General features: G+C 43.7%; 1 protein-coding gene across 1 annotated transcript in view; it reads right to left on the reverse strand.

Moving 5' to 3' along the window:
- LOC146196230 (protein O-mannosyl-transferase TMTC1-like) overlaps positions 1 to 14,968 on the reverse strand; it is a 163,881-nt gene that overhangs the window by 43,283 nt on the left and 105,630 nt on the right. Inside the window, exons 6-8 of the mRNA XM_084596951.1 lie at positions 8,458 to 8,615; positions 5,080 to 5,281; positions 3,625 to 3,776 (exon numbers count right to left, since the gene is read on the reverse strand). Coding sequence (XP_084453077.1) covers positions 3,625 to 3,776; positions 5,080 to 5,281; positions 8,458 to 8,615 — 512 coding nt within the window. The remainder of the gene's footprint in view (positions 1 to 3,624; positions 3,777 to 5,079; positions 5,282 to 8,457; positions 8,616 to 14,968) is intronic.

Genomic DNA, 14,968 nt, shown 5'->3' on the forward strand with positions numbered 1-14,968 from the left:
TTTTCACGAAAACAGCGTGAGAACCTGCTTTTCTGTTCGCTACAACTCATATGACAGGCTATCCCTGTATTCGGACGGCAACCATTGGAGAAGTCGATAAAATGCGTCCTGGTTTCGCAAGCATGACATTCCCTATGCTGAACTTTGACACATTATTCAATGCTCGACTGCTGCAGCTGAAATCAAAATATTACGAGAAAAACTTTATTCACGAAATTTTCACGCTGAGTAGAAACAGGTAAGTGGTTTTATTGACTGCAAGTGCAAAAAGGTCAGCCAGAAAGATGAATGTTTGACCGTCTACTCTACGCTGAGAACGGTGACGAAAAAAATGTAGTGGTTGGTGACGATGTCCAGGGAAGAGAAATGACAACATATTCATGCGCAATTGTAGGGATCAAGTTTGCGAATCGAGGACTATGTCGCAAAAAATGTGCGAAAATGCCCGGGATGCCTGGTACCTTTTCAACGCTCCGGTCGTGAGACAGGTAACATTTCATGTGAGAGGCCTCCACTGTAAACTATTCGAATCCTGCGGGGCAACTGATGTCATACATAAGAGGCGCGAGTCAAACTCTCTTCTATCCATCTCACTTTACCACCTAACGTTTACTAATTTCTTAAGTGTCTGTAAAAACGAGTTCGCAGAACCAAATTGATTTCTTCACTTCTTTAACAAAAGGATCCGACTGCCATTCTTCAAGTAAAATATACTTACGTTTGGCGAAAAAGATACAAACCCACCGCATGGTAGATAAACATTGATGGGGTGAAGCTCTCTTGTCGATTAGGAAAGGCTTTTTCTGCGGAGGCCTTCGGACCAGTAAAGTGCTAAAGACATTCGGTAGTATCTTATCAGGCCCCTATTTCCTTTATTTCACTGCTTGCTTAAGAAACTTCACTTTGTTCTCATCAATGTTTAGATAGCGATCAAGCGCAGGCGCTCAAGATATGTCTTGGCTTGCCACCATGCACCGCTCACAAAGTCACGCTTAAAGAGGCGCACCTGCCAGCACAATATATGTAGCTACTTGTCATACTAACCCCTTAGTGTATTAGGTCTACTTTCAAGACACCATTGTCAACCACTGATGAAGGATCTTGATGACCGGCCGGGCAGCAGTTTTCGAGTGGAATCCACTGTCATCAATCACGAATACCATCAAACTGTGCGCTCCCATATCACCCGGCCCAACTTATATGGGGGATAACCGAGCATTTGGCGCGCTTTCATGTTCCCGCGATACTAAATAAATCCTTGGTGCTAATTAGATGGCTCAAGCAACTTCCTCTAGCACACATCTGGTCAGAATATCAGAACTATGTCAAGGTGTACGCTGATGGATCTGTGTCACCACAAGCATTGACTGCGGCCAAAATGATAACCGCTCAGAAGACGACTCTCCAGTTAGCTCTAGGCCATAGTTCTACATCAACCACTATTGAGCTTGTTACCCTTCGAGGAGCGATTTGCAACATCTGTGAAATTTTCCATGTCACACTATCTGTCACCCTCTGGCACTGAATATCGCTGAGCTCCTGACATCTGCTTGTTCCTAATGTCGCATGATAGCATTTCAATTGATTCCTGCAGATTGTGGGCTCGATGGAAATGAGCAGACCGATGCTGAAACATAGAGTGCTTTCAGCAGTGGCCTCCAAACAGACGTGCCATTTTAAAGGCAGGATACAATTTGCCCCTTTGCCAACTTTATGATGAGCGAGACAGTACATTACTGGGCCCAGCCAGACGGCCGAAACATTCGTCCAAAAAGGCTAGAAGTACCTAACGACATCATTTTCCGCTCTATGTGGAATTCCGCGTCCTCATGCGTGGTTGCTTTCACGAGCAAGCACTTAAATTTAATTGGACAGGCTGGCTGATCATAATGTTTCACTGGTGATGTTGCCGAGACTGTGGAGAATGTTTTATTGGTCTGCCCAGGATACGTGTGCGAAAGGATAACTATAGCGCCTTCACCGAAGCATCTGGAGAACAGGCCTCTCTCTCAGGACAAACTGCATGGTGTTTGGCCGGAAAAATGGAAGGCTGTTCATGTACTGCGGGCTTTCTGCTTTTTCTTGAGTGACACGGGACTCAACAGGCGACAGCGATGAAAGTTCCCGCGTCTCTATATATTTTATCTTTCCTCGCCCGATCATAAACTCCTTTTTTTCTCCTTCTCCTCCTCATCCCCTTCCGCGATGCAGAGTAGCAGGAGAGATGTTCAACCTTCCGGCCGACCTCTATGCCTTTCCACGCAACAAACTCATCTATATGTAGTATTTCCTTCATCGGCGTTCACACTGCGAGGGAAGATATTTCAGCATATATGCATTAACTGTTTAACAAATATAGAGCTGTGCTAAAATGGAAAACATCGGGCTCGGTAAAAAGAAAAGGTTCACTTGTTTTCCGAAAAATATTTGGTCAATGACCATTTTCCCAAGTGCTTCGCCCAGGAAAAGGCGCGCACGAGACCAGGGGAAATTTGTTACCTATTTAAAAACCGGTGAGTGTCCGGCAGCACAAGGAATCGAACCGGTTACCTCCCGAATACGAGGCAGACGCCATAACCAATGCCGCCGCTTCTTTTTTTGTTTTGTTCTTATTGGCATTTATTTCACAAACACTGCAGGCCGGTCAACTTTTCACAAGTGAGTCGGTTTAAATGCAATACCTCTAAATATAAAGCGGCCATCGCTTCTTTTGTCTTTCAACGTGGTATGTATTACACTAAGACAATGTAGTATGTGCATGAATTATGTACAAATTATATAAAAACAGCAATAAGTCAACAGGATGAGTAGTAGAACATACCAATGAACAAAGCTCTTGACAAAAGGCAATGCAGAGCTCACTCCTAAGAGTGAGTGCCTTCTGCCTCATACTTGGTCTGTCCACACAATTCCCTTTAATTAGCAAGCGTCGTAAAGAAATTGTCCACCGCTTCAAGAATTTGTATTTTCGTTAGTGTGCTTGTACAGAAGATGAATTTCGGCCCACTTAGGAAACACAAAATAGATATAGTTTACAAGATACAACACAAAAAATACGCATTGACCATGGCTTGCCGGTACAAGTCAGGCCTTCCTAGAAACGCGTTTCTGCATCCTGCAAACATAACCAGTGTGAAAATGTTTTGCAAGATTTTCAAAGCAAGCGAGTGGAGTTGCGATAGCAGAGTAAAACTTTAGCTGGCACCAGTAACCATCACGCATATTTTTTCGGCTCTTTTCTCTTCCTCAAAAGAAACTCAAAAATATGAATAAACCAACCTGCGTTTGTTTTGAATTAACCAGTGCTTTAACCAGTTGTTTCAACTACCCCAAGTATTCTCCTGAATTAAAAAAAAAAAGAAACAGCTACTGTCGGGACAAAACTTCTCATTATTGGTAGTTCCCCTGCACCCACTCAATTTATTCTCCTATGGTAAATTTATTTCCTGTTAATCTTTCAAAAACACAAGTCCAGCATGCCTTTCTTTTGCGGTATTGATTTACTTTTCAGCGTGTGTCTCGGTCATCAGTACATATTATGTCGTTGTGCAGCTTGTTCACAGCAGGTGCTCCAACTGTTCGATCCTATTAATTTTACATTGGAAAAAAAAACAGACAGCCTACCTGGGTATGTAGAGGACTCTCTCAGCAACAACGAATCCCACGGGTACGAAGAGATTGGACGCTGGCAGGAACGGTAGCGTAGTCAGCAGCAACGGCACAAAAGGGCCGCAGTCATGACGGGACCCATCGTTGCAAGCGCAGAATTCGTGTCTCTGCTCAAGAACAGTGACCACGTGCGGAGATAAAAAGCTTGAGTTAAAGTAGCCACAGAAGCAAAGAATCACGCCAAGTAAATGTGTGCATTGAAAGAGTAGCATTGACCACGAATGTAATTTAAACACAGAAAAAACTTATTAGGAATGAAAGCTATATCAAGTGCTGCGTGCTATGAAACTACAACATAAAGAAATCGCATGGTGGGCACGAAGTCATTTCTATAACAAAATGTGTTGAATAAAAGAAAGAAAGAAAGAAAGAAAGAAAGAAAGAAAGAAAGAAAGAAAGAAAGAAAGAAAGAAAGAAAGAAAGAAAGAAAGAAAGAAAGAAAGAAAGAAAGAAAGAAAGAAAGAAAGAAAGAAAGAAAGAATTTACTTTAAGTAAGTAAGTAAGCAAGTAGGTAAGTGCTGGAATGCGTGTTTATTGATAAAAATTCTAAGAGTGAAGTAGCGAATTACGCATCGCACAAAACTATATTAACGTATGCATCAATAACGTTTTTTGTGCTCAAGATCTGCTTGATGTTTCGAAGATATGGATGTCTTACGATGGCCGCCGCAGTTTCCAAGTGGGCAGGGTAAAAAATAGTCAACTTACTATAAAGGGCAAACGTATCTTAGAACAGTATCTCGCGATGTATTCTGTGTTTCAAGCAAAGTGACAAGCCAGCAAAAAAATTTAATATTCTCGGTTTAGATGTTTTTTTATATTTATTTAAGGGTGCCCATATGCATCTAGTCTCTATCCCGCTGATGCCTCGTTTTCTCGACCTATATTTCAATAAGACATTTTGTATGCCTGCAGCTGGGCTGATATTCCAACCTTCTAAACAAAATATTTTGCCAAGGGCTTGTCGAGAAATATATCTCCTCCTCCTCCTCCTCGTTGCGCATATCATACCTCAGCCGATATGCAAACCTCAACAGATGTCGTTGTGGTATTTAAAAATTGCGAAAACAGGACTAACTTCTTTACAGGGCTATTGCAACGTCTATGCTAACCTTTCCGTTCAAAAACTACCGAATTCCTTAAAACGCATTGCGGAAAAGGTAACCGTTTGCGGTGCACGCGCTTACGCCCCAATATTGTTATTGGAATGACAAAGCATCTATAGGACAGTAGGTTCTCAGTATGGCAAAGCCTCGTGTGAGGGCCACGTACGAGTGCATGTAATTATTCAGGCTAGCTACATTTCGCCGGTATTGACTACGCACACGCAGAGTTTGTGTGTCTTTACTTTTTGGTATACAGACTTTTCGAAAGAACTTTTATGAAAGTTCTGTATCGCAGTGTACTCACTGTGCTAGTTTGGTCTGGTGCAAACAGCGCCCGCCATCCGAGTGCTCCTAGCGTTGCCAATAATATCAGCACCGCCAGACTTCTCGGATCAAGGAGGGAATGCACCAGAGGAATGCTGCCCATCTGCCAGTCATAGGAGAGTGTCCGCGGGCACAGCATCAGCCAGGCGTTGAAAGCGCAGATGTAACTGTACGTCAACAGCCTACGATGATAAAGGGAGAATTGTTTGAATTACTTTTCACATAAATGCCGATTTGGAGTTTCTTCCGGTACCTTCCTCTTGTTGCAGGTAATTCACCATGCTCGATCGAGGTTCATTCTGTATAGTGTTTTATGTTTGATATTTGAACGAAAAAGGACGTGGTTGCTTTAAATTGGCCATTACGCAGAATACCAATAAATTACAAGCCATGAGAGGAATATAATAATGTATAAACGCTGACATAGATTTAGAAATAAGCGCACTAGGAATAACCTTCGCTAGCCTGTGCTTCAACCCTTTGATCGCCACTCTTGACTATGAAATAAATGGATTCCTACGATAATGGCCTTCGCATTCTTCCGCATAAAAACAGTGACTAGTGACACTTCAGTGCCCTAAATTTTCCAAAATATCCATACACAGAGCTTTCGTATGAGGTTCTCTAAGAACACTGAACCTGCAATGAATATGAGTTAACGCATCACTTGGCATAACATGCAGAGTGGAAATTACCGAAGCTAAAAGCCCTCCTTATATGCCCTCGTCTCCTTGGATTCGAGGCTCTGCTGCGTGGTGTAAAACGGCTCGTTCTTCGTAAAAGAGGCCTGATCAATTCCGAATGCGCTTTTATATACCGCGTTATTCAATGTGAGGGAACCATCTCCAATCGTTCCCTGGTAGATATTCTAACTATCACAAGATTGTGCAAGCGTGTATAGTTAACGTTAACTGACTATCATGAGATGACACCAGCGTAGCGGCAGCACGAGCGCCAAGAAAGGCCTCGTTGGCCTCGTCACTGCACAAGCGGGGAAAAGCTAAGATCTTCGGCATCGGGAGCTCGACGCGAGCAGACGTATCCTAGCTGGACTCCGCAGTCGCCGGCGAGGTGGAGCCTCGTGGGACTCTCCCGCTTGCCCGTCCTGTCAAGCATCGGAGCTTATCCCGTGCCCTAGCGTGGCCGAACATTTGTCTGCAACCTTGCTGATGAGCCGGGCGATCTAGATTCATTGGCGAGTTTTATTTCCAGGTGGCATTGCTGTTATTGTACCAATAAATGCCTCTTTGTTATCAATGTTGTTCCTTAGTTCGCAAAAACATGGCCGCAGTAGTCGCCGTACGCTCGGTAGCGCACGCGATCACTCGGTGGGGTAGGACGTTTGAACAGTCAGCTGCGGTTAAGTGGGAAAAAACCATTTATCCCCCTATTAGAACCCCACACCAATCAGCGGCAATAAGAGTTGCAGAAACTGGTTTTATTGGTGTCGTGTCCACGGAAAATAAAAACCTTCTTCAGGTGATGAAAATTTTAACAAACCTGCAAAGTGCGCTAAACCTCTGCCTAAGTAATGCATGCTTATACTTTTGCGCAAATAATAGGACCTGTTTTCTAATACAGGCTAACACTTAAAAAATGGGGTTATAGTTTCGCTCCGCCTGTAATGGTATGAAGCATTACCGTAATAGCTCCCATCTGCTGTTCCTCTCACGTATTCTTGTTGACATATATTTGTTTCTCCACTCACTTCTGTTAATTCCTATATTTGGGCCTCTATGATCTCACACAAACTTATTAGCAACCATTCGTACGCTACCCTGTTAAATGAAAGACAACCCGACAACCCGATATAAATATTTGTTACCGACGCTTTAACAGAGCTTTGCCGCTGTGACTCGTGGTTTTTGTAGCGTGCCTAACTGATCACCCCAGGATTCTGGAAGCTTTGATTTCGGTCTCACCCACTCATCTGAATGTAGAGGCCGCAGTTGCCAGTTCCTGCCATGTCATACTGTTATATAACGTCACACAACACGCTGACCAATCAGTATGCGGTCTTGTTTCGTGTCAATTACAACCTACAAGAGTTACGCCGGTGATGCTTTGCTCGCAACGCCAATAACAGCTCTGTTGACAGCACCGAATGTTCCGCAGAACCGGGTATTAACGATGTCGCCTTAAAATTGGCTTCCTTTGGAGAATACAAAGCTTCGTAAGATTGTGCTGTAACCACGTTCTAGTGGCCGTCATTCGTCAAACTTCAATTTTGCCTTTAGTTTTGGCTACCTGAGTTTGACACAAACGGCAGTCTTAACCTAGAGTCTTAACCAGGCACTCTTAACGAGTCGCTAGTCTTTGTTTCCTCACAAAACAACTCTGAAACCGTCCAAATCCCCTCAGCATACGCTATCTTATGCACACTAAATGACTGTAATCCTTCTTTTGTCAGCTAGTTTTCACACAGTTTCCAGATAACGGCAGCTTGAAAATCGAATGTTTCGAATGTGTTGTACCTTATACCGTCATGCGGAAATGCAATAATGATATGCTCTCCTTATTTCTCAGATTACTAGCCTATCCTTGCCCCCGAGCGTAGTGCCATTCATCATTGCAGCCTACCTTTATTCCTGTTCACCAAAAAATACGGCAACATTAAAGTCTTTCCTGTCCCCATACTGTTCATTCTCGCTTTCTGTAGTACGGGCTCCGCGTTTCGGCCTCCCACGAAAATAAGAAAGAAGCAAGAATCTCACACATTGACATCCTTTATGCAACTGCAGCCACATAAAAACTGTATTTCATCACAACATATCCCTGTGTACTGGACCATCTCCCTAAACCTCATTACTTTCGAACTGCCTAGCTCAGGAAAGGAGAACTGAATGAAGCACTGCTATCATTTACTGCGGTTACATGCGCTGAAGTTTAGTGAAGGCATGATATTGGGGCCTAAACAAGACACACATTTCCCAGAATTGCCCATATTATCCACTATCACGACTTCTTTATTCATTTTGCAAACGATAGTTTGGTCATGGTGACCTAATAATGCAAAAACTGTCGAATAAAAGGGTTTACAACCACCACTCACAATTTTCAGATGCGAATAACCTTCCCCGATTTTAAAGGCACAAACAGTACGACACCATCCAACTGTTGTCCTTACTAATGACAAATCCCGTGTTTCTTCCTAAAGCATACAGTCGCAATCAGCAGCAAAAGCTATGTTTCGCCCCGAAAGATTGCATGCAAAAACGTTGCGCCCACTTGTCGATGTTCTTCGCTTCAAAAATGTGTCTCTTTGTTCTAACAGACCGGCCGCAATTTCCCCCAGCAGCATAATTGTTCCACTAGATTTCTAGTGTGACATATGTTGTTCGATCAAGCCGCCGCTCACCTTGTGCAAAACTTTGGGGAGAACGAAGCCGGGTTGTCAGCAATGGAGAACTGGGGCAGGCTTCCTTGAAGCATTCCCAGCCGGAAGGAGAGAAGCAAGGCCAGCTGTAGGAGAGTGATGAAAAGAGCAATCATCAAAAGGTGCACATCACGAAGAACCTTTTGAAATCATCCGTGATACGTGGAAACGAGTTCACTAAAGTGCTTTCATACCGTTTCTGTTACAGACGCGATAGCATCTCGAACGTACCCCGGGGGTTGAAAACTATCTGTAGCCAGAAGTACATGGTACCGCAGGCTGCTCAGGCAAATAGGGCAATTTGTGCTCGTCTTGTCTCGCCGCTTCTTTTTATGGTTATTAAATGTCAAGCTGTTGACGCCAAGAACATGTTTAAACCTTGATATACCATGAACCATTAATTTTGTTACGCCTTCAAATTTTTTAGCCAGGAAGCCCCAAATACATTATTTGAAATATTTCAGTTGCGGAAAACAAGCCAAATGAAGCTGCAGAGCACCATACAGCGGCTCGTCCTACAGAGTACCATACACAGAACGACTCTGAAACCTTTCATATCTCCTCAGCATACGCTATTTTATCCATATCGAAACAAATGCCAATAGCTTTAACCTACAATTAACAATTTACCGAGCAGTTCGAACTGTTTTTGATGCCGATTTCGTCTGTATTGGAAGTAAAATATGTGACTCCGCGTAGGTCGTTTTCGAGATTGAGGGCGAAATTATACGCATGATTCGCTGAAATAGCTCGGCTTTTTTTTTTTTTTTGCCTAGATCCTGTTTTTATCAGATTCGCTCATAACATGCTGCTAATGACCTGCTAGAATGTTACGATGATACCTCCCTTCACAAACCCATGGTAAAATAATTTTCGATGCCACGTGTGTATCGTATAAAGTATCACCAGAAAAGACCAAGACTGAGTGATAATAATAGTCCCATTACCATTAATAAATCAACGCATTTGTTGTCGTAATCACTGATTTAATGCCAACGCCTGAGCCATAAAAATTCTGACAGCACTGTGTAATCTACACTGCACAAATGTGAAAGTCTGAGCGTTGCTGGTGCACAAGGTGCATTACGTTTTTTCTCATTATCATTGTCAACGAAATTTGCCGGCATTATCTATTCTAATGTCATTATTGTCATTTCCACTGATTGCAGCATCACTGTCATCGCTGCTATCATCCTCACTGTAGAAAAAGAGAATTATGATGTGCGTTTCAAGATCCCGGGCAGGGCTTAGTTGATTAAAGTGTTCGGCTGAGGAACCGAGGGATGCAGGTTCGATTCCCGGGAGAGACTGGATTTTTATTTCTCTGATGACGTTAGTTTTGGTTTCTCGTGATGACGTCATTTGAGTGACAGCATTAATATGACCGGCCGAACGAACGAACAAACTCCGGCAGTATGAGGCATTCAAGGCATTCGCGATAACAACTTTAGTAGCTATCAGTAGCTATCATCCTTGCAGAGCTTCAATAACACTCAATGAACTTAACGCCTCCTAGCATTAAGGCCGTCCAGTTGTCGGGTTTTTGGTTGCAGGTTAAATTTATCAAGACGTCTAAAGTAGATGAATACGTAGAATACAAGAAAGCCCCTTGTACGACTGGTTGGCTCTTAAGAACAAGGAGAACAATAAGAGCTTCTAGCTCCTGCCCCCTTCGGAGGCACCATAGCATTTTGCTTTCGCACTTTTTAGGGTTCAATAACAGCCATAATTCCGGGTCAAATATTCAAGACGACCAAATTCGTCCTTGTCAGGAATAACTCCATCTAATCTAAATACTCTCCCCGCTACTATAGTCAGCTCTTATAACAATTAGGTGAAATCAAAGAACTTATATGCCACCGTTGTCGTTTTTCTTTCGATTTGCGTGTCTCCTAAATTATTCACCCATTTATTATGCAAGATTTCTTCACAATTGAGACAGTCAATTACTTCTTTCAGCTCGGACTGTTCCTTATTTCATTGTACTACCCTCGGGAATTGTTAGAACTCAAGAATATTTGATTACTTCCTTGCTTCTTTTCAAGCCAACTTCAAAAAATTTAGCTACCTCACTGTGATTATATTTTGGTCTTCTTTCGGCATGCCACTAATATTTTGCATTTCTAGCTAAAACAAAGTACCCCGATAAGCGCAGCTCTTAACTTGCTGCGTTCATATGAGCTCGGGCCTGAAGGATTGTATCTTCCAACGGTTTCCCAGACCTGGGTGAACCACCCGTGCAATCACTTTATTAAAACTTATTCTCTCCCCCTTCCCCTTAGATGCATAGCGTAAAGATATAGACGGCGACATTAAGTGGTTAGTAACGCCTTTATTCCTCATAACTCGACCTCGTTCTCGACTTATCAAGTGAACCCGTACATTGTCGAGTTCGAAAAAAAGGCACGTTGCGTGTTTTGCCGCTCAACTCTCTTTTTAAATCGATTAATGCGCCGCATGGTACCTGAACCGAATAATCTGCTATCGCACATTACTACCGAGAGCAACGTGCGCCGAGTTTTTTTTTTTTTTTTTTTTTATTACACGACAGAACTAGCCTACTCCACCCTGTTCTCAATCCGGTGCATGCAGTATCAGCAGACACTCCCAGCGCACGTCTCATGCCCAAGCGCCAATTTTATTGCTTAGTGTCTCAGCAGTCTCTAGCGTGTGCAGTTTGCATTTCAATGCTGAGGCCACATACGTGCACCACAAATGAAACCCGATAAGCAGCTAGTACGAAATGTCCTTTAAGTGCCGCGATAGCAGCTGGCTCCGAGTGGCACTCTTAAAACTCGGAAGCACGTGCGCCTACTCGTGTAACAAAAATAGCAGGCACCTGCGCACCCGATCAATTGTCAAGCCACTGTGAAAGTGGGAACATGCGTCCTAGCACAATGCGCTCGCCTCTACCGCCCGGAAACGTCGGGCATGTCCGTCTACACAAAATACGAGTTATGGCATGGCGGGTAATTGGATATAAAAAGCTGGGGCTACATGCTGAGCATTTTTGCAGCGTTATGCTGCATTAACGGCATAGAGAGCAGTCATAGCTTCTGTGCTAAGTTCGCCCTACGCCAGCTGTTGTGGTGTGGACTTCACAGTAAACACCTTTATGTATTGCAGAATGCATATCGAAGAAAGACGCATTTGTGATATGTTCTTCATGCACGTCTGTATGTCCGTGTATGTCCGTGTGTTTGTCTGTGTGTGTGTGTGTGTGCGTGTGCGTGCGCGTGCGCGTGCGTGTGTGTGTGTGTGTGTGTGTGTGTGTGTGTGTGTGTGTGTGTGTGTGTGTGTGTGTGTGTGTGTGTGTGTGTGTGTGTGTGTGTGTGTGTGTGTGTGTGTGTGTGTGTGTGTGTGTGTGTGTGTGTGTGTGTGTGTGTGTGTGTGTGTGTGTGTGTGTGTGTGTGTGTGTGTGTGTGTGTGTGTGTGTGTGTGTGTGTGTGTGTGTGTGTGTGTGTGTGTGTGTGTGTGTGTGTGTGTGTGTGTGTGTGTGTGTGTGTGTGTGTGTGTGTGTGTGTGTGTGTGTGTGTGTGTGTGTGTGTGTGTGTGTGTGTGTGTGTGTGTGTGTGTGTGTGTGTGTGTGTGTGTGTGTGTGTGTGTGTGTGTGTGTGTGTGTGTGTGTGTGTGTGTGTGTGTGTGTGTGTGTGTGTGTGTGTGTGTGTGTGTGTGTGTGTGTGTGTGTGTGTGTGTGTGTGTGTGTGTGTGTGTGTGTGTGTGTGTGTGTGTGTGTGTGTGTGTGTGTGTGTGTGTGTGTGTGTGTGTGTGTGTGTGTGTGTGTGTGTGTGTGTGTGTGTGTGTGTGTGTGTGTGTGTGTGTGTGTGTGTGTGTGTGTGTGTGTGTGTGTGTGTGTGTGTGTGTGTGTGTGTGTGTGTGTGTGTGTGTTATTCTTTCGGTGACGGAACACGTTTTTTTTATGCACAAGGAATAAACAACGCTCCTTCTTTGACCAACTACTTTAATCTATAGTGACTGAAAGCTTTCATACTTCTCTACTGAACATATTATGTGCGATGGGAAACGTTTTTCAATTACATCATCACAGCAATCGCCAATAATCAGAGTAATGTTCATCTGGCTCTTGCGTAATTAGCGTCACATCCATAACTGCACGGGCTTCAGTCTGAGGCAGAATCCAGACTTAATACGAGGTACGAAGCCTGGCCCAACCCTGCCCGCTAACCTCGGAGTGAAGCCCAGTCCGGACCCGTTCGTGACCCGACCCAGAATCACTCTTACAGTAATGCATGTGGTAAATGGCTTAGTGTTCTGCTACTACACATATAACTGCCCTAAAAAGAAGTTTAAATTGCAATAACATTTGAATAAATGTTTTAGCACAAATCAAAAATGATAAAGAGGCGTTCGCCTGGTGAGCTGTTTGAACAGTGACCTAGATTCGCAGAGATTACATAAACGAACTCGTATTGGCCTCGTGACCCAAGCGAACGAGGTTACATACACGCGTTAAAACTGCTTTAGGTTACTTCAAGGTTTTTGTTTATTCATATTTTAGGGCCCGCGATGTCTTATACATACTAAAGCATTATTGCAGCTAGTGAAATGTCACTCGCTTAATGAACTTGATTTTACGGCCTGGAAACATGGCAGAAGTGGTCGCTGTTCACAAAAGATGAGAAGAAAAATGATTTGAGTTCGATCCAAGGCAGCTCGGCTGTGCAGAACTCCACAGTCGAGTGCTCCAGATCTTTTCTTCTTGATCGACCGCTGACGCAGCGCAGTATACGGCTCCAATGCTTTCCACCCCACTCAAAACACGGCCGCCCAGGCCAGGACCAAACCCGAGTACTCTTCCTTTGTAGTCGAGTGCCTTAATCGAGATAAACGTAACCAAATATGTAACTAAACGTTTTTTATTTTCAGCGCTCACACAGTGCACTTTACCTTAAAACGTGAAACAAAGCCGTTCTTAGGCCCGCTATATACAGGCCCAAGCCTGATTCGGGCCCGCAACTTTAAGCCCGAGCCCAGTCCGAGCCCGGCAAAGCAGCTCATAATCCGTCCCAGCCCTGTGCAGTGTTTTATCCAAAAGTGACATCTCTGCGCACGTTCGGAAGTACGGGGCTGTCACAAGGTGAAAAAGAAAGCATGCCAGTGCCAATATATTGTTCAAAGTTAGTTTTATGTCGTAAATAGTACTGACTAGTCCCCGCCGCAGTACCGCAATGGTTAGGATGTACCTTCATCGAAGCTAGGATGCAGGATCGGCTGCAGACCGCGGCGACCACGTTTCGATTGTGTCGCCCATGTAGTGTGTGACGTCAGTGGAATAACCACAGGTGGTCGAAATTCTCGGAGCCCTTAATTTTACGGTATATCTCTTTGGCTGAGTGAAGGTGGGACGATAAACCTCATAAGCTAAACTCACGCTGATTACGTTATTTCATTTTCCAAGTTTTATGTTATAAAGAAAATTATGGGGTCAACGACCAAGTCAAAGTTTAATAAAAACGAAATGGTGTTTCAGAAGCCCTACGGCTTCCTTGTTCACAATTGTGTGAACAAGGAAGCCGTAGGGCTTCCGAAACGTCATTTCGTTTTTATTAAACTTTGACTTGGTCAGTGACCCTATAATTTTCTTTATGTCACCACCTGACCAGACGATGTTTCGTCGAACTGTTGATTACAAGGTTCTATGTTGTACTGAAAAAATGTTTGCTTTTAATTATACGAACAGCGACAGTTGAAAGCTCTTCTTGTAAACCTGTCGTCATAATGATGTTATGATACCACAGTGTCAGAGATACAACCTACAATACTGCTGCATTTGGCTGAAACGGCACGCGCATTCAAGGCTGAATGAAATTATAGGCGCAGAAAAAACAGCGGCATCAAGGTCTTCTACACCAATGGCCACAGCAAGAGCGCCTCTGTACTAGGTGGGTGTGCCAAGGTTTTCAAAGAGCAGTTAATTATTCAGTAACCATGGTTGGTACAATGCAAACCCACTGTATTCATTCAAGCGTTGGCGCCTTACCAACACCCTGAATAAAAGTTTCATGTATGGAGGGCATATTTTATGAGGTTACCAAAAACAAGAAGCAGCAAAAACACAAAAGTTTCCTTAGTTATTCATCGCGGCAGATTTATTTCCCCGTGTATGGTTAATGCATGCGGCATACAAGCGTTGATGCGTCTTCCCTAAGCCTGAGTCACTTCGGGACGTTAGAACCCCATAAACCAAATCATGTCATTGTTTATGTATCCAACAGGGATGCACGCATCTTCTTCGAGCCGAGATAATATGTCAGCTGTCAATGCAACAGTTTCCGTGAAAGATGGCATGAGTTCATTCACGCACAGTGTGTATAATATAGGCGGGATTGTGTCGAAGCTGTATGCAAATACTCGTCCCAAACTTTCGCTTGAGTGCAGTCGATTTCGCTATTTGGCCATTCTAGGCTCAGTGTATGTTTTCACCCGTTTTCCAAACACGTTCGATCACCGTGACTATGGAATCATTCTGCAT

This window comes from Amblyomma maculatum, chromosome 3 (genome assembly GCF_055883805.1).
Source record: "Amblyomma maculatum isolate TAMU_Amacu chromosome 3, ASM5588380v1, whole genome shotgun sequence".
NCBI lineage: Eukaryota > Metazoa > Arthropoda > Arachnida > Ixodida > Ixodidae > Amblyomma > Amblyomma maculatum.